Source organism: Triturus cristatus, chromosome 3_1 (genome assembly GCF_964204655.1).
Source record: "Triturus cristatus chromosome 3_1, aTriCri1.1, whole genome shotgun sequence".
Lineage (NCBI taxonomy): Eukaryota > Metazoa > Chordata > Amphibia > Caudata > Salamandridae > Triturus > Triturus cristatus.
The window spans coordinates 528,069,533-528,092,213 of NC_140583.1; the positions used below are offsets into that span (position 1 = coordinate 528,069,533).

At 44.0% G+C, this 22,681-nt stretch overlaps 1 protein-coding gene across 2 annotated transcripts in view; it reads left to right on the forward strand.

The window, feature by feature from the left end:
• Positions 1-22,681, forward strand: part of TICRR (TOPBP1 interacting checkpoint and replication regulator) — a 586,714-nt gene that overhangs the window by 389,739 nt on the left and 174,294 nt on the right. For both annotated transcript variants that reach the window (XM_085644448.1, XM_085644450.1), the window contains exon 18: positions 3,269-3,418. In XM_085644448.1, the coding sequence (XP_085500574.1) occupies positions 3,269-3,418 (150 nt within the window). The remainder of the gene's footprint in view (positions 1-3,268; positions 3,419-22,681) is intronic.

Consider the following 22,681-nt stretch of genomic DNA (forward strand, 5'->3'; position numbering starts at 1 on the left):
TGCTTAGATGGGGAGTCAGTGCATCTACAAGTTTATAGTGTAAGTTAAGGACATCCTGGGTACCTAGAACAAGCATATGACTTCCCTCCAATACGTCAGCAAATGAATTATATATATTTAACATCGTTTCATCTTTGTCCAGAATGTGGGGCCACTTAATAGCACGTCTATTATTGGAGACCTGATGATCTCCTGCTGGGACATTTGATATATCTGTCATATTTATTTTTTGTACGAAAGGTTCTGGATGTAACCATAAATGGAGGGGGAAGTGGTCGCTCTCTGATCTATGGTCTATATTAAAATCTTTTATTAAGTACCATAGATTCATGGAAGCCATTAAGAAATCTATATGAGACCTATAGTTCCCCCTACCAAAAGTTGGGGCCGCTGGTCTATCTGACTTAAAACGGCCATTACACGCCCTTAATTCATGGTTTACAGTAATTTGTAAAATCTGCATAGCTGCTCTTGAATTTTTTACCATATTAATGGACTCTACAGAAAGGACATTATTAGCTATATCCTGTTCCTCAAATAAGGTATCCAAGCCCAATATCGGCTCATATTGGCAGTTGAAATCTCCACCAACAATTACCTGCTTACTTGGACTTAAGGTATTTAAAAACGAGTCAAGATAGGTTATCACCTGTGAATCTTTGCTATGGGGATACGGTCTATTATAAACATTTATTAAATATATTGTTTCTTTCCCCTTAGTCACCATTCTTAATCCCATTATATCTAGGGAATCAATCGGCAGTAGTGTGATTTCAACCTCCAAAGTAACCCTTATCCAAATCACCAAACCGCCAGATGCTCTTCCTCTCGCGGATGGCACTGCGCCCCGACTAAAAGTTTTATAACCCAGTCTATGTGGTGTATCTGTGGCCCATGTCTCCTGGAGAAGAATAATATCAGAGTTTTCAATGTAGGAGCACCATCCCTCATCCTGCATGTTCCTTAATATCCCTGCTATGTTCCATGATATTAATCTAACAGAAGTGAATTCAGCTACACCGTCCGCAATATTATGTGATACATTATTTCCATGCGGCGGTGAGTTAGCGATGGTTGGACCCCCATCCTTAGTCTGCCTAATACCAGATTGTCTCTTCTCGCCCAAGCTATCAATAATTACCATGGGGACCCCCACCCCTAATTGGGCAATTTCATCACTAGCTTCCACAATGGACAAAAACACATTTCCACCTTGAGTTGTTAGCTTGGTTTCCCTATCTGGCGCAGGGGGTGGAATTAGTCAATCATTTGAATCCAAGGAGCTTAGTGCCAAGTACCTATTATTCATATTAATCTGGAATGGTAAACCTTGGAAAACATTTTGAGGTATGCTCGGAGTGGTAATCTGCTTACCCCTAGCTAGGTGCTGGTAAAAATAGCCTAGCGGGTGTGCACCCACACTATTCTCTGTTGGTACCAATGATGCTGCTCTAAGTAGTACGGTCGCCACGTGTTGAGGATGTTTAAAGTTGATTATTATGCAATCTCCTTTACAAGCTTTCCTGGCACTCCCAATCCAGGGGACCCGTCTGGTTGATAGAATCTGTTCCGAATAGTTGACAGGGAACCCACAGTTGCGGTGTAGCCAGGAGACTGTTTTCCGTTTGAGACAGTCGTGTGTTTCATTTTGCACCTTGGACTGCATAGAATCTAGGGGTGGCACATTTGTAAGTACTACAACATATGGTTCGCATTGAGGGGGTAAATTAATAGAGCGGGTTTTCTTTGCTTGAACCATTGTCCAGCCTGAGGGGGATGTATCGGAGTCCAGGGCAATTATTTTATCTGGCAAATGATTGCTTAGGGTAGAATTAGATGGGGGGATGTTCTCCTTAGACGGGACTTGAGCATTTATATCCACTTGCTCATTTGAACCGCCCTGCGGATTGGTCTGAGTATTAATCAATGAGGATAGGGAGCCACCTAGTCTAAGCACTTCTGCGGATAATCTATCTATTTTTTCAACTAGTGGTTTTACCACTGCCTCTAATTTGTCCTCAAAGGCCTTAATAATACAGGACATAGTGTCTGGTGAAAATATATCATTACCACAGTTATCAGTCATAGTCCCCTTTTGGGTAAAGGGGTATTTTGTGGTGACTTGGCAGTTCGATTTTTGCTGTGCCCCACCTCTGTTTGATTTCGTTTTCCTGCACTCCCTTACAACCCTTTTTTTTGGGGAGCATTCGGAAAGAGAGACAATTCTAGTTTCTTCCAGAAGATTCAGGGGTGTGGTATTAGAGTCTACAGGCATAGGTACAGGACGCTCTAAGACTACAGGAGACTCAGGAAGCGCCATAAACTCTGTTAACAAACACTCAGTCGCTGGGACATTAGGCATCACAGTATTTATAATAGTATTACCACTGATACTCAGAGTGCCTGAATTGGTGGAAGTAGTATTTTCACGGCCCAGTGACTTCCTTCTATCCTTATTAATTTGGCTTACTACTTTCACAAGGTAGTTATCCATAGTCGAATATTTCTTTGCCATAAATTGACACTAAGGGTCACGATTAAAATCAGAGCCCTTATTGCTTAGCTATCTGTGGCCAACCTAGGCGCCCCGCGCCTCAAGATATATTACTTAAGCTGTCACCACAAATACAACACAGTAAATAGTAAGTTCTAAATTATTATGTATTCTGGCTAAGAAGCTATATGAGTAACATATGACTGAAGACCATCTCCAGGTGTGTTAGTGATATCCCAAATTAGGATGTATAACTGTAGTGCAACAGATGTATTCTGATTTGCTGTGCACCTGGATCTCATTATAAAGGGCCTATGTGATGTAATCAGTCTACACCCTCCTCTTCCTGTTTCCCTATATTTTGTTGTATTCTTTTCACATGGGGGTTATCAACCTAACCCAAATAATTACTGAGCTAACTGGTAACTATGATATATTATGTAGCATTTGCATTTGGTGATCAAGTCATGGGTGTTTAGCCAGTGTTTGTAGGCCTATTGAGTATACCTTATTTTCGTCAAGAGTTCTATTCTGTGTGCTGGTTCTTTTCACATTCCTCAACTGTTTGTTTAGTTTTGATGTTTCAGTTTGGTGCCTGTTGAGATTATTTTTCATCTAATGCGATGTCACCAAATTAAAGGTTTACAAACAATCACTAGCTCGAACCATAAGAATAGAAAACTACACTTGCAAATAGAAATACCGATAATCAAGGGGCATGTCACACGAGGAGAACTCATTGTGATGCATGCTGTTCTGTTTCTTTTTTTCCAGAAGTTAACGTAAGGAGAAGTCCAAGAATTAAAGAGCTTTCTATCAACAGGAGACATTCCAGTTCCTTTTACTCATTTAGCCAGCCAAAGTCACGAAATCTTGAGAGGGTAAATTCTGCTTCCCAGTTACGGATTAACTCGGAGTGCTCAGGTACACCAATGGAAGCACATTTAATATATTAATATCCTGTATGAATTACAATTCTGTTGTAATTTTAATCTGTTTATACCCTGACGTTTGTTTTGATACCTTGTAAAATTACACTTCTGCTTCTTACTTATTCTCTTCTTTGTAATATACATTTCTGATGTACACGTCTTGTGACTGATTACTCGCGTAATGAATATCCCCAGATGGCAAACTGAACTCTGAAAGTTTTTTCCAGCCGTGGTTATCAGTGTTGCAAAATGGTATTACCTGGCTCCTGCCGCTGCTCTGTATGCAGAGCTCCACTCATTCATCCTTGGACCCCGTCCCAGAAATGGCAACACTGTTTTTATTTGTTGTTTTCTTTTTTTTTTTACACCTTACTGATGCTGGTCCACAGCTCTATGAATTCTTCAATGATAACAAAACTTGATAAGCAGACTAGGTAAAATGTCACCTCTTAAGATCGGAGAGGTCCCAAGCTGACATCCCTTCCTATACCAGCAACATCTAAATGTGTTTCCTGTGGCCTGACCATAATCCTTGATGTGGTAGTTATGTCTTCATGCATCAATAGGCCATCGGAGAGCTGGAAGGGATTTTTCTTTTACTTGCCCTGTAATGAGATACCGACATGGTCAACCTTTTCTTCCTCCGGTAAATCTCCTGACGGGGAAAAATCTTCCAAGTGGTCCTCCCACAAATACACCATAGCATAGAATAATCGAGTTCTATTCCTAATTGAAGAAACTGTCCTACACCCGGGCCCATGTACAGACTTATCCACACCGTCTACTTTCTCTGAGCTGAGGTGATTTTTTTTTAAAAGCTCAGACTGGAATTTTTGGCTCCATCATCCACTTTGCCTCAAATTGAGGACTTTTGGCAGACCATGTTGGAACTGTATAGGGATGCTTCTCTTGCATGGACCAGGCACTTCTAGCCTGGTGATTCTTGCAGTTCCAACCCTCATTGCTGCTTGACTCCTGACCTCCATCTAAATTATTGGTGTGATTTTCTTCGTTGCAGCTTCTGATGTGATACCAGACACTGCTCTCCGGCTGCATTTTATGCAGTGTTACCCTTTAATCAGAGGAAATCATTCATTTGCCTAAGGAGACAGTAAAGGCTTCTTTTTAGGGACTGCCTCTTACTGACCCTCTTCCCAGAGCCTAGAGATTTGCACATATGAAAAATCGTCAGCTCAGATTCAGATGTGCTACGAATGACCATCCTGGATTTTAGAATCATGGAAGAAAGATGATTTGGAGACTGATATCCTCTTCCCTCCTTATCAAACAGCTGCAAGGCTTTACTGAGGCCTTCAGATTGCTATTAGTCTTGGTACATACCAGGTGATATTAGCTGTCCTTTGGGTTTCCCTCTGCGAACGTTTGTTCATTTACGTCTATTGCGGGTAAAGCACCGGAGGCTCTTGATTTGTCCCTACCATTTCCGTAGCACAAATCCAACCTTCTCAGTTAAATCCTGCTGCCATCTTCATCTGCACTGGAATCTTTTGTACTTCTCAATGGGGCTGTGTTTGAACCAATGCTAATTGCTTAGAAAGAATCCTTTTCGAGTTTGGCAGTACACAGGCAGGTAGTCTTATAATCTAAAATTGCTGGGCTGTGTGTTTAAATGACTTGAGTTCACTGGGAACTAAGTTTTTGCTTCATGTAATCTGCCCCTATGCACTGCTAGTGGCACATTTCTCCTTAGGCATTATGTCCTTGTGAGGAATAACATAGCCGACTGCAATTAGCCTCCCCAGATCATATGACTTGCCCATTTTCAAAGTTAGTTAAAGTTGTTTTTGTTCAAAACAGACTTTGAATGGGGACTAGTCTCAGCTCACATAATATTGCACTCAATGACAATGGCATTAAGGAGTGCAGGCTTTCCTGGATGTGCTCCGCTTATGTTTTTGGAGACATCCAGGCTGTTTGTTTATTTGATGGTGAGACTGTTTGGAAAGAAAGCACACTCCTCCTTGGAGTGCCTTAACAACAGCTACGGTATGGTATGCTCACTTGAACTAGCTTCCACAGTCACAGGGTCCAGTTTTCCCACAACGGCATCCCTCCTAGCAAAGCTTCATCTCCTTTTCTTGTGTGACGTAGTTCTAAAGGACCTGGCAGCTGCTGCAGTTACCCCATTTGTTCCCCTGGTTCTGCTGCCCTAAAGTCCATTTGTTTTGATCTCCCTCCACCAACAGCTTCCTTTCAAGGTGAGGGTCTACATTTTCCAAGCTATTGAGAGTCAGAGATCATTGGGTTCTCCAGTTGTCTACAAAGGTTACAACCTTCCATTTTCCTGCACTCCTTGAGCCTCCATCCGCCAGGAAGTGTACTTCAGTCCAGACCTTGAACTTGAAGAAAGATGTCCTGGCATTGCTGCTAAAAGTGACCATAGAAATGGTGCCCAAGGAGGAGAGGGGCACAGGATTTTAAGCTCTCTACTGTTTAGTCCCCAAGTAGTAAAAGTTGCCCCAGACCCATTCTGGGCTTGAGGATCTTGCACTTCATTGTCAGTCATAGACAATGCAGTCCTTGAGTAATGTTCTTTTGGCACTGAATTTGCAGGACACTCTTTTCTTCCTCCTAAAGCTCACATTTTACAGTGAGGTCCCAGACTACCAATTTGCAGCGCTACATTGGTGTTTGGATCTCTCCACAAATCTTCACTTCAGGAGGTTGTATATTTCCAAGCCAGACTGAATGCGTGGATAAGCAGTTGTGAGGAACTGGAGTGTATTATATGGTGTAGTTATGTGACCTTACCGTGTAATACACATCCAACCCGTCAAGCTTTGTTTGTCAAACCTTAGCTCAGCCCTAGGTAGCTGTCTGGCTTCAACAAAGGAATATGTATAAAACATTTAAACAGCACCAAAATGATTGACGATAATAAATACAAGACTCTTGAGAAATCTGACATCAATTTATAAAAATAGATTATATATTTCTATAGATTTATGGACATGAAAATGAAAAACATCCATGTCAGGATTCCAGAGATATAGATTTTTAAAGAAACATTAAATCAAGGCTTTTAATTCGGCCACATACAAGCATTGACAAATTCAACTTTTTCATCAGAAAATTACATAAAGGTTGTATGCAGTCACTTTGGTTTATTTTGAGGGACCACCTCTGGTAGGGAGCAAGTCAGACGGTCCAACAAGGTCCGAATAAACTGCTATCTTCCCAAGAAAAGCAGTCTCCATTCCAGTTCCAGCATTCTATGGCCACTTGCCATTGACTTCTATGAAGTGCTCCTGATGAAAGGGATATATAAGATGTTGAAGGTGCTGACTGATGCTCAAGATGCTGTGCGGTCAACTGAGCACTGCCTGGGGCTACTGCTTAGTCCATGGTCCAGGTGGGGTGACTTAGGCCTCAGGGGTCAAAGTCCTCTTTGGTCCACCAGAAGCCCAGTCCTACTGAACTACTGGTTACCAGGCACAACATAACAAATGGCTCCCTCCTTTTAGCAATAACTTTCCATTTGGGCAGCCTAACTGCACTCCGATGACTCTTCTGGGTATGGCAGACTCGGATGCAACTTTTGAGCATCGAATCTCTGTCTCTTAAGCAAGGAGTGTCAATTCTCACCCAGGCAGGCTTCCTTAGGTTTTGTGACCCTGTGCTGCGAACAGGAAGTCAGCCAACTGACTCTTGAATCCTCTGCATCTGGTTGGGGCCTCGTGACGATGACACCTAGAGCAGGACATATTAGGTACAGTCCTTTTCTGTGCTAGACCGAGGAGCAGCAGATGCAGTCCCACTCCGGTGCAGCCTCTATTTGCCCAGTCAGCAGAGCAATCCTTCTTAGGTCCTCTTCTCCAGTTCAAGGATTTTCGAGTTCTGGGGGCCAGGAACACCTCTTATATACCAAGAAAGTGGTGTAAATACTGCCCTCACACACGTGAGTGGCATGCTTCATCATGGGGCTGCTGCGACTCCCTGGTGCAGACCGTCTGGGGAGGAGCACAAAGAAAAAGAGAATGTAGAAAAGAAAGAAATCATAGAATAGGGTCATAAGGCAAAACCGGGTGACTATACTATACTATACCACAATACAGGGTCTAAGGAAATGAGGCTGATTGCGAGTTTTGAATGAAATTATTTGCGAAAACTGCATAATGTTGAACACGGAATAGTTGTTCCAATAAATCTACATAGTACCTTCTATGACTAATGAGAATATCAGGCAGGTTGCAAATCTGTAAAAGGTTTAAAATTGCGAGAACGGCATAGTGTTAAATATGGAACAGTTGTTCCGAAAACACACAGTGCGCCGTCTCAGACTAGTGATAATATCAGACAATCGGGCAACTTTCCATTGTTTCAAGCTCCACTTTTTTTGATCCTCTCATGACCTGTTTGCCGGTAAAAAAAGGGAAGGTAATTTAGACAGAGCTACAGCACAATAGTCCAACACGATGACTTAAGTGGTCTTCTAACTTTTAATTATTGCATTTATGTTAGTGTTTGTTTTATACTTTTTTTTTGCTTGTACGTGAGATTGAATCATTTATTTTGCTAGTACAGGAGTTGGAACACATGAGGGAGTTCCTTGGAATGGGCCTCCCTGATATACAAGTCCCACTAGGCATTCATTATTAACTGGAAGAGTGATACTTTGGGGACGTTCACTAACATGCAGGAGACAATTAAGGCAGTATCTACCCTAAGCTATAATGAGATTATTCTTTATTTCAGGGTGGACTACAGGACGGGATCATCACTCTGTCCCAGAGTTAGGGTTATCATTGATGGAAGTCAGGTAAATAGGTTTCCATTGAGATTCACTGAGCATGTGTGAATAAATTAGAACCCTTGTAAAGTGTCCTATTTTCTTTCGTTAACTGGGGAAATAGTTTTAACCTCCTTTAGGAAAGGCGATCACACAAATTGTGTAATTACCACCTTCGTCTGATGGAACGATTGCCTAGCCAGAGGTGAGGGTAGATGATGAGCTAACACTATCATACTTAACCTTGGTGTCTACTATCATCTTTTATAGGTACAAGAGACGGTGTGTGTCTACGAAAAGGGCAAGTATAGCCACTTATGAGTCCCCTACCAGATATTGACAAGACTAGGAGGATACGTAACTAGAACCTTCTTTAGGGATCCGTATCCTGATGAATGCCATCGACCCTGCCGGACGGCAACCTACAGCAAAATACATGTTTACTGCAGAAACATGTTGATACGGCAGACAGGGTAATGGTGGTGTTGCTTTCCCATATACCCTTATTTGAATCCTTTTTAATCCTGTCAAGTGGGATCCATAATAAAGGTATCGGACACCCACGTGGACATTTTTCTCTGCGTGAGGGATCCCTATTCTATGATTTCTTTCTTTTCTATATTCTCTTTTTCTTAGTGCTCTTCCCCGGATGTTGGTCTGCGCCAAGGAGTCGCAGCAGCCTTATGATGAAGCATGCCACTCATTGAGTGGGTGAGGGCAGTATTTACACTTCTTTGGGATTCCCAAATTGGTTCATCATTTCCATCTCTTGCCACCTTCTAGGGCATAATATAAAAATTATTTAGTCATTACCCTTATTCACATGTCCTTTTCGTAAAGTGAGTATTATAAATTGGTGGATTTAGGATTTGGTAGGCCTGCTATGGGGGTGACTTGTACAAAATGTTAAAGGTGGTTTCGACTTTGCCAATATTTGAAATGCCAAAGCAAAGTTAGCAGTTTTAAACTGCTTTACCAGTCTGCTGTGGCAGGCTGGGACACACGTTTTACTTTATCCCACTTGGGGTGGTATAACAAGTGCTGCAGCCCCTACGGAGGATACTTTAACTTACAGGCTTTGGGTGTAGGAAGCAGGCTTTTTATGTAATGTTCCAAAACAAGGTACACAATGTAGAAAGTCCAGATGACCCTTATTGGTTCACAGGGCTTAAATTATTAATCCCAAATGCTCTTTGTGGTAGTATGGACGTGCAGTGTAGGCTTAATAAAGGGTAATGTTAAGCATTTGTTGAACACACATAGTCAATGATCGAGATACAGACTCAAGAAGAAGCTAGAGACCAATTTAGAAAATGTCTTTTTGTATACATTTTGACACCAAGTTTATCGGAATCAGGTTAGTACTTTAGACGTTATCAAATTTGACAGTAAAAACAGTAGAAAATGACAGCTGTTACATATGAGGCATGAGCCTCGCACGCTCTGTTATCATGTGGGAGAAAAATACAATGCATAGGTATACTTACAGATGGCTTACACAACTGTTCTTTTGGACTTAAGGTAAGTAGGGGCCAAGGTCCAAGAAAGCCCCAAGAGTTCAAGTTTACCTGCCCTAGGGTGTCCGGCCTCAGAGGTGCTTTCTGCAGGGGTAGCCTCGAACGCTACGTGCTAAAGTCTATGGGGAAAAGTACATGTAAGAAAAGACTGCAAGGGGTGCCAGTCTGGCAGAACCCAAGATAGGGACTCAGCTCTTGCGGGTCTTTGGACCGCAGAGACACTGCCGGTTAACGTGAGCCCGGGCAGGGGTGCTCAGGTGCAGAGGTGTTTTATCCAGCGGGTTGGTGAGTTAGAGGCTCTCACCATTCCCGGTGTACCTGTAGAAGAGGGTAAAGAAACACAGCCGGGCGACTCTCGGACTCCTTTGGCGTGCAGGTATGTTTTGGTGGCAGTGGTGTTCCAACTGAACACAAACAAGCCTTGGTACTTGCAACTGGCTCTGGTAACTCTGGTATTGGTGCAGGGCGGGTCCTGGTGTCTCCAAACTGGGCAAGGAGATGGTGCTCCTGGGGCACAAAGACCTTTTGCTGGGGTGCTGGTCCCTCGGTGGGCCCAGGGTTTGACAGAACGGTTTACTGGGCAGCTGCAGTCGGTGTCTGCTGGAGCAGGAGAGTGGCTCTCCCACTCCAATGGAGATGTTGCTGGGTCGGGGACGTGCTGGCCAGACCTCCAAGGGTCTGGGGAGGTTATTCCACTTCTGGACAAGTTGGTGTCTGTGATTGCTGAGCAAGCATCAGTCAGGCATGGTTTTGCGCCAAAGTTAATGCTAGTCCACAGTTATCACGTTTTTCGCTCTTCTTCGTCCTTCTTTCAGGCAGATGAATCTGATTTCCTGGTGTCAGGGGGCCATCTGAATACTACATTTAGCAATGGTAAGGGGAGTCAATGGTAGTAGCCAATGGGCTACATACCCCTTTGGTCACTACACACCACTATATGAGCAATTCCTGTTGGGAGTGGGCATAACCCTGTCCCAGAGTTCCTAATTCCACCAAAAACAAGATGATCGAATCCTGCTATCGTGGAGCAAATCAGGTGGCATTTTAGAGGTATGACTAGGCTGGTGGTGCAACTCCCCTGTTTGCATAGCTAATTCCTGCCGGTCCTGGTGCCAAATGGGCCATAGGGGAGGGGGTGGCATCTTCCAGGTCTTAGGGAAGCCCAGGACTCGTATCGAAGGCGGCAGGAACTTTGAAGCCCCTGGCCTTGATATGCTAAATCACTGGCCACCCTGCTGGATGAGGTGTGAACACATTCCTCCAGAGCAGATATTGTTTCTGGCCTCAGAGCGCGGGCTCTCACCTGCAGATAATCTGAAACTTATCTCTGGTGGAGGCTGGATGGTACCAGTCAGCCAGCACACTAGATACTGGTAGGTGTTTCAGGGGACACCACCAAGGTGCCCTCTGGGTGCATATCATAATAAATCTAGTACTGGCAACAGTATAGATATATTAAGACAAGGTGTTTAGATTCCAAACATCATAGGTTTCAGTAAAGCCATCATGTAGCTGGGGAACTAGTAATGTCCAGTGCCCAGTACATATACTTAAGGTGGCTTCCCATTTCACTTGTATCATCTAGTAATTGAACTAGACAACACAGGGTCATAGCTGCTCAGGCAGATATGCCTTCACATGTAATATAATGGACCCTTCCTTAGGGCTACACGGCCTGCTGTAGTGGTGACTTGCATATTTTACATGCTGTGACATTGGCATGGCACACACTGAGTGTGCCATGTCCTGTTTTAGCTCATGGTTTGCACCCTGACATGCAGCCTGCAATGGCAGCCTGCATGCAATGTGCATGGGCGTTCTTTAGGGTGACATAATACATGCTGCAGTCCTTAGGGACCTTCTTTAGTACCCATGCTCTAGGTACCACAGGTACCACTTAACAGGGACTTGCAGGAGTGCTAAAGTGTGTACCAATTGTACCATAATGAGTTCCACTGGAACCTGGTTAGCCAACTTCAGTGTACTGGCAGAGTTGAAAGTTCTTCTGTGGGCACAAATATGGGGGACACACAACTACAACACAATTCCAGTTTCCTACTCTGGGTGCCCCTTATACAATTTGCTAGGAACTTAGAAGTAAGTTAATTTATGACATTTGGGTTTAGGCCAATCAAACATGCAGGTTTAAGGGTCAGGGGGGCACTGGCACTGATGTCAGGTTAGCAGATCTCAGTGCCCTCTTAGTCAACAGAAAAAGAACGCAACAATCTGAAACCTTGGGGAGGGGGGTGATTATGCAAAAAGAGGCATTTCCTTACATGGTGGGCTCTCCAGTGCTGTTTTTATACCCTCTGTGGTGCACCTTGCCCCTGCTTTATTGGCTGGGATTGTGTAGCAACCAGTGGAGAATGCCACCTGAGAGGGTGGTCTTCATTGGAGTGATCCTGGCAGTGTCCTCTGACATTTGGTATTTTCTGTTGCTGACCTGAGGGGGCACTCTCAATATGAAGACAGATCCCTCACCTCTTGATGATCAGCTTTGGCAGTTCCACCCCCAGCCAAGTACTACGCATCAGGCTTTAGACTAAAGCATTTTAGTGCGGTGGGCCTCATCACCGCACCAAAATGCAAAGTTACGCATTTATAGTGCTGGAGCACTGCTATATTAAGCATTGAGCAAAGCAGTGCGGACTGCATTCTGCTCTGACAGCTATAGAGTTCTTGATTGACCAACTGATTGCTGCCGCCTTCAGGCCTGGGGGCTGGCTCGTTTGGCTCTCTATTCACGGTGGCATTTACAAGACATTATGCATCACAAAGACTGCAAGAATGATTTGCCCAATTGTAAGCCCATGCAGGACTTAATGGGCGGCAGTTTAGGTTTCCTAAATAAGTTGGGCAGCTCGCCAGCTGCTTGCATCACTACCTGTTATGCTGCCAATATTTCGGTGCCTGCGGCGTCTGATGATGAATGCAGCGCGAGTCTGGAGTCGGGCCCACCGTAGCAGTGACTCGTCGCGGCCAGCCCTTAACCGTGGGTCGCACTGAGAGACTGTCTCTAGCACTCTCAGGTCTGTAATCCATTATTTATCCTTATTAAACAGCTGCGATCACCAGCAGTGGGAGGAAATTCATCAAATTATGCAACAGCTCTTGGAGGAGTACGAAAATAGAGCAAAGACAGAAAGAAGTGTAAAAGCATTGCCAGCACTTGCCTCGTCCCTCTGTGCAACAAATACACCAGCCGGCAAACATGCATGGGAACAACTCTGAGAAGACACTCATGGCTAAGAGGCTCTGTATTCAAGCCAGAGGTAAGAGCCTCTAACCACCCGTTTCCAGGTTAGGCCCGGCAGTGGACGGGGCAGTGCAGCAAATTAAGAAAGTCTGAAACAGCTGAGACAATTAAGTCACTTTAAAGGATCTTTCAGGAAAGGGGGGCATATCAATTAGGCCACCAAATAGATGTTTCTTTTTCAGAACCCCACAACAACCATTCTTTTACCAGCCATCAACACCCCATAGCACACCATCTGAGTGGCAGCACCCTCCACGCCAGGCCTTTCATAGGAGAGGCAGCGGGAAAGGGAAAGTCCCAAAAAGTTTGGGGCCTGCGGCCAAATTACTTTCATCACGCACTTACCTTGTACATGTGGATACTAAACATATTAAATAATGAGTATTGCATTGAACTAATCAAAAAGCCACCTTCAATAGGACTGATGGAGTAGGCACACTCCAAAGAGGAGTTACTCCAACTACTGTTGCCACAAGAAATACGGCAGATACAGGTGAAAAGCACAATTAGTGTCCTTGCCTGAGGATAAACATCCAAATAGTCACACTTTTACCGTCGCCGAAACCCTGAGAAAGCCTCACGCGCAAAATTTGTCATGCTTCATCATCGGCAACCTCTCCCTACCCGGGAAAGGACAGTACCTCCAGGGAGGACTCAACCTCCTGTTGGACTCACTGCAGGAAGGAGTTCTTAGATGAAAGCTTCTTGATAGTGAAGGGATCCAGGACAGTGAATTAACACTTTAATGTATCCCCACTATTGCCTTTATTAGTGAGTAAATTAGGTAAGGTTAAACAAAAGTTGAAAAGCGATAATTTAACAGCAATGACTCGCACCGCTTTAAAAGTAAGGGCAACATGTTTCTGCCCATCCTATAAGCCCTTAGTCTGGGGCATTCCTCCGGGTCAGGGATCCCTAACTCACTCTGAGGTGGGCTTTATTCACCTGCTGTATAAGGTGAAGAGGAAAATAGTGACAGAATACGAAAATAAATAATGTGCTCAGGTGAATCCTACCTGAAAGGGCACGTGACCCCAGATTATAGGGAATACTGGCTTCTTAAACAGAGAGGGGGGCGGTGTCCTTTGTAGTCACACATTTATATATATTTATTACTTTATTTCGGCCAATTTGGCCATAAAAGTCACATACATACATAGAAAATCAAGCTGTAAACATGGCAGCAATTTAAGAAAATGGTACATGGAGAAAGAATAGCTTTTACAATTCATTTCATTTCAATTTTAAAAATATATAAAAATATTAAAAATGTAAGAGTTATGTAAACATATACACCTTTCCAACTCAGAGTACCTGTCCTTGTTTCTTACGGGTTATGTAGGCAGAGTATAGGAATTTACTTATGCTAAATACAATGTACTGGGTTGAGTTACTTTTCATGATCCTAAAAGCTATTGCGCAGGACCTAGTTCCCAAGAGGTTGCACATTGGTTTTAGCCATTTCTTTCTAGCATTCATGTAGGCGCTACAAACAAAAAACATGTGAACCTCATTCTCAGAACAGACATTGGAACACATAGGGCAACACCCCGTTTTAACATTCAATTCTCCCAGTCTTTTTTGTGCCCATCTTTCGGTGTTGTAATTAAGCATAAGTATCCCGTATCTGAACTTTAAGTAAAGGGTTTTTGCAATGGGTGGCTCTATCTCGTCCAGGAATGGTTCAAAACGGAACTCATCCTTCAATGACAGAAAGACCTGGACTGCGGAGCCAACACTACTTCCATCCACTAAATTTCCGCTCATGTGGATCCAAAAAGCTCGCTTAACTATTAGTTTGGAAGAGGTGGACATTTTGTCGGGAGTCTCCCACATTGAATATAAGCCCAGGAGTGTAAACCATTTTTTAATATGCACTAGCCATTGGATGGAATTAAAGGAATCAAGAGTGATCAATTCATGTAGACCATTTCTGTATTCTATCAGTTCCGGGGTGGACCAGAGCCTAACCCAGAATATTAATGGTCTTAGGATAGCTAGGTGGTCTGTTCTCCTAAAGTTCAGGTCAAGTTGGAGAGGTAAAAGAGGTGTACTATTAGGGACCCTTACAGAAGCACGCATGAATTTGTTGTCCAGATTTTGAAAACTATTCTTGGCCCATGTGCCCCATATCTCTGCTCCATATAGCACAGCAGATTGTATTTTAAATTTAAAAAGTTCTAAAACCGGGGTTACACTTTTGCTCGTGCTAGTATTCATTTTGCATAAAATTGGCTTGACATTTTGGGCATATGTTATCTTGCTTTTCTCGATTTGGGCTTTCCAACTTAGTTTGGAATCGAGCACAACACCCAAATAGGAAAAGTTTTCCACAATACCCAATTTTTGGCTATTCAGGGTCAGGAACCCTCTATCTGGCATACTGGGATTTAATGACATGCATTTTGTTTTGTCAGCATTAATTTCCAAGCCCTTTGTCTGGCAATAGCAACTGAAGGAATTAAGGAGTGCCTGGAGGCCCTTTTTTGTTTGAGATATAAGTATTGTGTCATCTGCGAAGAGCAACGCAGGCACCCTTTCACCATTGAGCTGCGGCGAATCATTAACACAAACATTCAAATATTCGGGGACATCATTAATAAACAGAGAAAACAAGGTAGGGGCCAGGACACATCCCTGGCGAACCCCGCGTTCAATAGGAATATTGCGTGTCAACTCGCCATTAGGGCCCCACCTGATGTTTGCAAAGTTGTCAGCATGCAGCTCAACTATTTGGGCTAGGAGGCATCCCGGTAGACCTATTTCTCTTAAAGTTTTCCAAAGTAGACTGCGTGGGACAAGATCGAATGCAGCCCTCTGGTCAACGAAGGCAACATACAGGTGACCTTTTTTAATGTGCACATACTTCCAAATCAAACAACAAAATCGAAAAATTTGGTCAATAGTGCTGGTCCTACTCCTAAAACCAGCTTGGAATTTGGAAATTATGTTCGAATTTTCCAGCCAGTCATTAATCCTGAATAGCAAGTGTTTAGCATATAATTTTTGGAGCGTGTCCATCAGACTAATGGGTCTGTAGTTAGAGGGTATCAGTCTATCCCCCTTTTTAAATATTAACACAACCTCCGCTGCACGCCAACTATCAGGAAAGTTGCAGTTTGATGATAAAGCATTAAACAGGCGGTTCACATATGGGGCCCAGACGTCAACTTTGTGTTTGTAAAGATCCCCCGGTATTTTATCCGGGCCAGGGGCTTTGGTGTTTTTAAGTTCGTTGATCGCCCTTACTGTCTCATCCAGTGTAAAGTTGAGGGGTTCAATAAGGGTGGGTTCAATAAGGGGGGGGCACCATAAGCTCCCTTTACTGTCGCCATCGTATTGTTTATAAAGATTTGTAAAGTGAGTTACCCAGGTCATCTCATCCAGGAATACATCTTTCACAGCTCTCCCAGCGTGCCCCCCATTAGCCACCAGCCTCCAGAAGCCAACATTATCATTAACTTTTGCAGCAGCTAACATTTCAGCCCAAATTGATTCCTCCCATAGTTTTTTGGATGTTTTTAGTATACGTTTGTATTCCACCCTTGCAAGTTTAACTTCTTCTTTTGCCTTGTTTTTAATGGCAAGCAATAAGTTTCTTTTAGCAATCCTGCACGAGTGGTCATACCATAACTTTCCGTGATTGGCCACTCTTATGTTTTGTTGCTTTTTTCTCGGCATTTTTGATAGATACGTTTTTAGTTCTGAAAAGAAAACTTTGTGAAGATCAACGAAATGATCAAAATGTTCAGGTAAGAAGGCATGGTCAACTATATGTGCAAACATTTGCTCAAAAAGAGAGTACACCAACGCTAAGGCCTTACCATCCGCCAGAACACGTGGCCATCTTACTGCACGTCTGTTGTTGTTTGTGTGGACGTCCTCACACATGCTTACATGGATATTCTCAGTTGATGTTGTGATGGTGTCACTAACCATATTCATGTTGATGTAAAGTTCCAAAGGATAGTGATCGCTTTCCCCCCTACTTATTACTTTCAGATCAATCAAAAAGTGCCAGATGCTAAGAGAAACAAGTACAAAATCTAGATTGCTTTTAGCTTTAGAGAAGGTTGGTTGTTTTTGCAAGTCCGATGGGAGACGGCCATTGCCTGCTCTAAGGCCGTGATCTGCGGTGAGTCTTAGTAATTGGCTGGCCAATGTGGAGTATTTAACAGATTTTGTGGTATCAAGCTGGGGGATATTATACGCTTGGTCCTCATCTTCGAACACATCAGACATGCCCGGAACAGGTTCGTAATTACAATTTAGGTCTCCTCCCAAGATAACCGGGGTGTCTCCAACTACGTTTTTCAAGAGGAGATCCAGGGCTTCAAGTGTTGGTGAAACCTTGGAGTGGCCGATCGGTCTGTTATAAACATTAACGATGTAACATTCGTTTCCACAGGGTGGAGTAACCCTTAGGGCCAAGATATCAGGAGAGCCTGTATCAACAAGATCAACCTGCATGACCAAGGTGATTTTTAGCCAAATTATTAGGCCCCCCGATGGTCTTCCTCGGTCGGACTGGACTGCCTCAATACCATATGTTTTATATCCTACCCGATGTGGAACTTCTGTAGCCCAGGTTTCTTGTAGCAGACAAATGTCACAGGTGTCAATGTAGTCTGCCCAGTCAGGGTCTTTTAAGTTCTTGCAAACACCTGCGATGTTCCACGATAGAATAAGTAAGCGAGGTGATAGGCTCTGAGTGTCAGGGGAGGGATTGACTACACACTGTTTAGATAAACTGCCTAGCTGTAGGTTTAGCATGTCTTTCTCTGCATCCCTGGCTCTTTCTTTCACTACAGTATTAGATCCCCCATCCGGACCACCCTTAGCTTTACTATAGCATACATTTCCGGCTTTATAAGATAATTCCACTTTCTGGGGATTTGAAATGGTCCTATGCATCCTAACCTTAATGATCTGATCATCATGATGCAATTGTAGGACATTTTTTAGTTTGGGATTACCTTTGTCCATGCTACAGAAGGTGTCATATAAATTAGAGATACAGTCAGGCATAGTGGCAAGTCAATCGACAGCGTCAAGGCAACTGAATCTATTGAAGGTGGGGATGCCAGACCACATATTATAATCACCATGTCTAGCCGAATTGGGAGCACTGCCATAATACTGGTTGACAGGGTTCCACTTGGGGACATGATGAATGGGTCTAGGTGAAGGGTAAAGAATGATAAGGGTCTAGCTTCAATGGGAGGATTCGCACCGTACGATTTCCAATTGCATATTTGTTCAGCACTTTGGGGTTCTTCAAAGGATATGACAATACAGTCACCCGTGGTTGATTTGGCCGTTGGCCCTACCCATGGTACCCTCCTAACCATAAGGATCTTACTTTTCATCTGGTTAGGAATGGGTTTATATTTGTCTAGCCAAAAAATCACTTTGTTTTTTAAAGATTGGAAGTTTTCTTCATATTGGCTATCCAATTCTGGCACCCCTGTGAGGACAGCTACAAATGGACTAGCGTCTGGTGGAAGATCTATATACCCTCCTCTAAAATTACTGTACATGTGGCTAGACTGATGGTTTGACTTATGAGTGGTATTTTTAAAAGATTTATCAGGCAAGGATTGATTGCTTGCAGAAGTAATGTAAGGATATGCAGGCGGATTGGATCGGGGTTTATTTGGGACTAATACGCTCTGGTTAGAAGAGTGGGTAGAGGGAAGAATTGGCAATTGAGAAGTATTACTATGTACCTGATTTTTCTGTGAAGGTTTACTAGTAATATTTACAGCTGTAGAAGTTGAGGGAGTTGGATTAGGTTTTTCTTTAGTGCTAGTTGGTTGTTTAACATTAGTATTTCTTACTATCCCCTCCTTTTTTTGCTGCACATTCGATGAATTTGTGTTTATTGTTAAGACCGGGTTGGGTACTGGAGCTTGCTGGGTGGCTCTAGGCACTTCAGTACAGTTAAGGCTTAAACTTGACAAAGTGATGACACTTTTCTCAACTTCAAGTAGCTGGTTCTCAATGCCAGTTAGCCTGATTTCTAGTGGTTTAAGTAGTCTCTTTAGCGTCTCCCACACTATTTTTAAGAATTCTTCCCTTCCACCATCTTGTTCTGCCATATCAGACGAGACTCTTTGCCCCTCACTGGCCGAGTGATCAGACATGACGATAGAGATTTGTTCATCTATGTTAGCATTAGTATTTTCTACAGTTGCTGGTGCTACATCGTGTACAATGTTATCAGTTGTTACAGTAGGCATACTTGGTGTTCCCCCCGTGATATTGTGGCTAAGGGCTACTTTTGCTTTTTTCCTAGCGAAAGCGGTTAGGTGTTTGCGCTTTCTTTTATGCTTTGATGGTGCCTTGGCGGGTGACTTGCTTTTATTAGACTCTGTCTCAGCTGGTAGCTGACAGGGCACCTCATTTGCGATATCCTCAGCACTCTCCTTTGGAAGATTCAGCGGTGATAGGCTTTCAGATTCGGCTCTAACGGAAGGCCCAGGAGGTTCTTGATTAATAGGAGGGGTTGTTTCTTCTACTGTTGAGTAAACCTCGGCCGAGGTTATAATTGGTTTTGTGCCAGTAATGCGTTCAGGCGTTTTGGAGGTTGCAATGCTGCCTAGAGAAGATTTTTTTCTGAGTGCAAATTCAGTTGAGAGCCTCCTAGCACACTCAAGTTCTATTGAGACTTTGTGCTGAAGTTTAGTTATTTCATTATCAATAGAGAGGCTGGTCCTGGTGATAAAATCATCTAAGGTGCCTGTAGCCTTTTTGGAGGTCTTAGTAGCCTTACTCCTAGTTTCGCGCGAGGACATTGTGTGGAAGGGATATTACAATTAAATATGAGTAGTGCAGGAAGGCCAGCTAATGTAACACAGAAATTAAAAGCCAAGAGGAATGGCCCGGTCCGGTCTTAAACGGTCTCTAACGGCCTAAAACGGCCCTGTCTTTGCCCCGTCTTCGCCCGGGCTGCGTCCCGCGCTGCGGGAGTAGGAGGATGTTATGAAGCCTCAGGAGGGCGGGGGGCGGGCCAGCAGGGAGAGCGGACCGGAAGCTCTCCGTCGGTCTAGCAGGGACTTCTGGGAATTGAAGTCCCCGCACGCTCGCAGCCCCGCTGCAGCCACACGCCTGATGCCGCTTTTCCTCCTTACCGCCTCAGTGCTCCTCACAAACGTCAGGTATGTTCCCCTCCTCAGCACAGGCGAAGGGGCACCCGCGAAGCGGGTGCGCCAAGTGGTGGAAGTGCGCCGAGTTGTAGAAGGGTGAGCCGCTGTATCACGCTGGCAGTGCTATGTTCCTCCGTTTGGTGTGCAAACAATTTAGGAAAGTGTCCCACATTTGTCAAAAGCCCACGTGCCGGTCAACCTGCTTGGCACCCACTCTCTGCCGCTGAGCCAGTCTTTCTTGGAGGGCGTACAGCTGCTTTCCTCCTACTCTCTTCAGTGTGTTGGGAAGTTACTACAACCAGAGGTAAAGGAGTTAATTCAGAAACAAGCAATAGAAAGAACCTTCTAAGCCCCCCGCCCGAGCAAGTAAAAAAACAAAAAGGGGGTTCTCATCATACTTCTTCGTACCAAAATTGAACCAATCCTTAACGCCAAGTTTAGATGCCCGTTAACTTAACAAGTGCATTGACCTCAGCACTAAAAAATGGCATTCAAGGAGGTCATGCAACCCCCCTCAACACCCTTAAAAAAACAAGCATTGGCATAGTCAATAGGTCTCGTCTTTGGGACCTTATAAGTGTTTAGCCATGCAACAGTTGCATAACTAAATACTTATAAGGTCCCAAAAGCGAGACCTATTGGCTATGCCAAGCGGCCGCAAAAGTGATCGCGATCAAACATCAAAGCGGCCGCGAAAGTGAAAGTAATCGCGGAAAAGCACGGCGCGCGCTCCCGCACACATGCACTGTGGCTCTAGGCTGGCCTGGCAGCACTTTTTGGAGCCCTCTCAAAAAGACTCGCCAGACCAGCTCATGCGCTGGGTCAGGCGAGACCTAATGAGGGTGTAGTACATGGCCTCAGTAGATCTAAAGAACGTCTTTCTGCTGTTATAAACAAATCACAGTCACAAGAAGGACCTCAGACTTGTACATTATCAGTTCAAAGTTTTACTTATTGGCATAAACCTTCACCAAGGGTTTTTTGTTTTTTTTAAATACTTGCCTGCGGTAGCCATGTACCTAAAAGGACAGGGGGTACATGTTTAGCTCTAGCTAGATGATTGGTTGATTAAACGAAGAGAAACTTAGTCAAGTCCTCCCAGATTCCTGAACAGGTGAATATATTTATGGGAACGACCCTAAATTCAAGAAGGGCAAGAGCATACCCAAGAGTATCTTTGCATTAAAAGTGCAAACTCTTCTCTACCTGAAGATCCAGTTCTGACAGTAAGAACAATAATAAAACTAATCGCAATGATGGCATCCTGCATACCAAGCACACCAGACTACACATACACACTATCCAGCAATGGTTGCAGAACAAATGGTCCCAGGCCATGGAGAGCTGGGAGGATCTAGTGGCTATCACAGAACTGATTCAGGAAGAGATATAATGATGGAGCTCAGATCAGTTGCCATGGAAACCCCTTTGGAAGAAATGGTGTTATTGGGTGAGCAAGGTGGTAACCCACTTCAAGCAAAAGCCACAATCCTTGTCCGGGTGAACCACAAAAGTCACTAAATTAACCTGAGTATAACCCTCTCGCAACTTGGCACAAAATCAGTCAAGCTTAGCTCAGGAGCTTAACTTAGGATCCCTGTCCAAATTATTTATGCAGCACGCATGCAGTAATAAAGCGAAAACACAACACAAGGAAAAGTTCCTTGGTAGGTAAAGTTCAGTGGGTCAAGTCAGCCGGTTATGTCTGAGGAGACGGTGTGGTCATTAGGGAGCTGCTGAACGGAGTCACGTCGAAGAGTTCTATCTCCGGACTTTGTCACTTTATGTAAGTTGAAAACCACTATTGGACGAAGCTGTAGGATGTGGCAGAAGAGGGCTCCACAAGGCTGGATACTTTCACTGAGAGATCCATCTCAGCAGGATTTGCTGTTGCATAGATGGACGCAGTGGGAGCTACCCTGGAGTCAGGCTGACCGGCGATGCAGCTCTAGCGGATTGTCTGCATGCCGGTCTCAGTCTTCTGTCTGTTCTCAGGCCGCTTTTTGATGAAAAATGTACTAAGTCCTAACTTTTAGAGTTAGTCAAGAGCAGCATTTTCAACATCACTTCCAAGAGTCAATGACACTAGGTTCCCACTTGGAGTGACTCTCTGCAGCACAGCCAGATGCTGGTTTCAAGGTCTCTGGAGCTTATGTCCTTGTAGCTCACACAAGAGTCCTGCCATTTAGTCCTTGTAGTCACTTGTAGTCCTGGGTTCAAGCAGCAAGGCAGGCCTTAAGCAGCAGGGTACTCGTGTGGGGATCCAATGCAGTTCTTCTGATGTTTCTCTGCATGTCCAGGAGTATATTGAAGAGTTGGTCTGAGGTCAAATATATATACCTGGTGCCAGCCTTTGAAATGGGGGCACCTTCTAGGCCATGGATACTCACAAACATTTTCCGGGGGGGGGGAAGCAAAGCATGTATATTTAGTGACTGAACTCAATTGCGCAATGTGAAACCAGAAAACCTGGGATCAATCCCAGCTTCTCTACTTGACCAAATTGTGTGACCCTGGGCAATTGTTTTTTTTCAAGTTACCTCCTTTTTAGGTCTCGCGCCTAGCATTGCAGTGCGGAGCA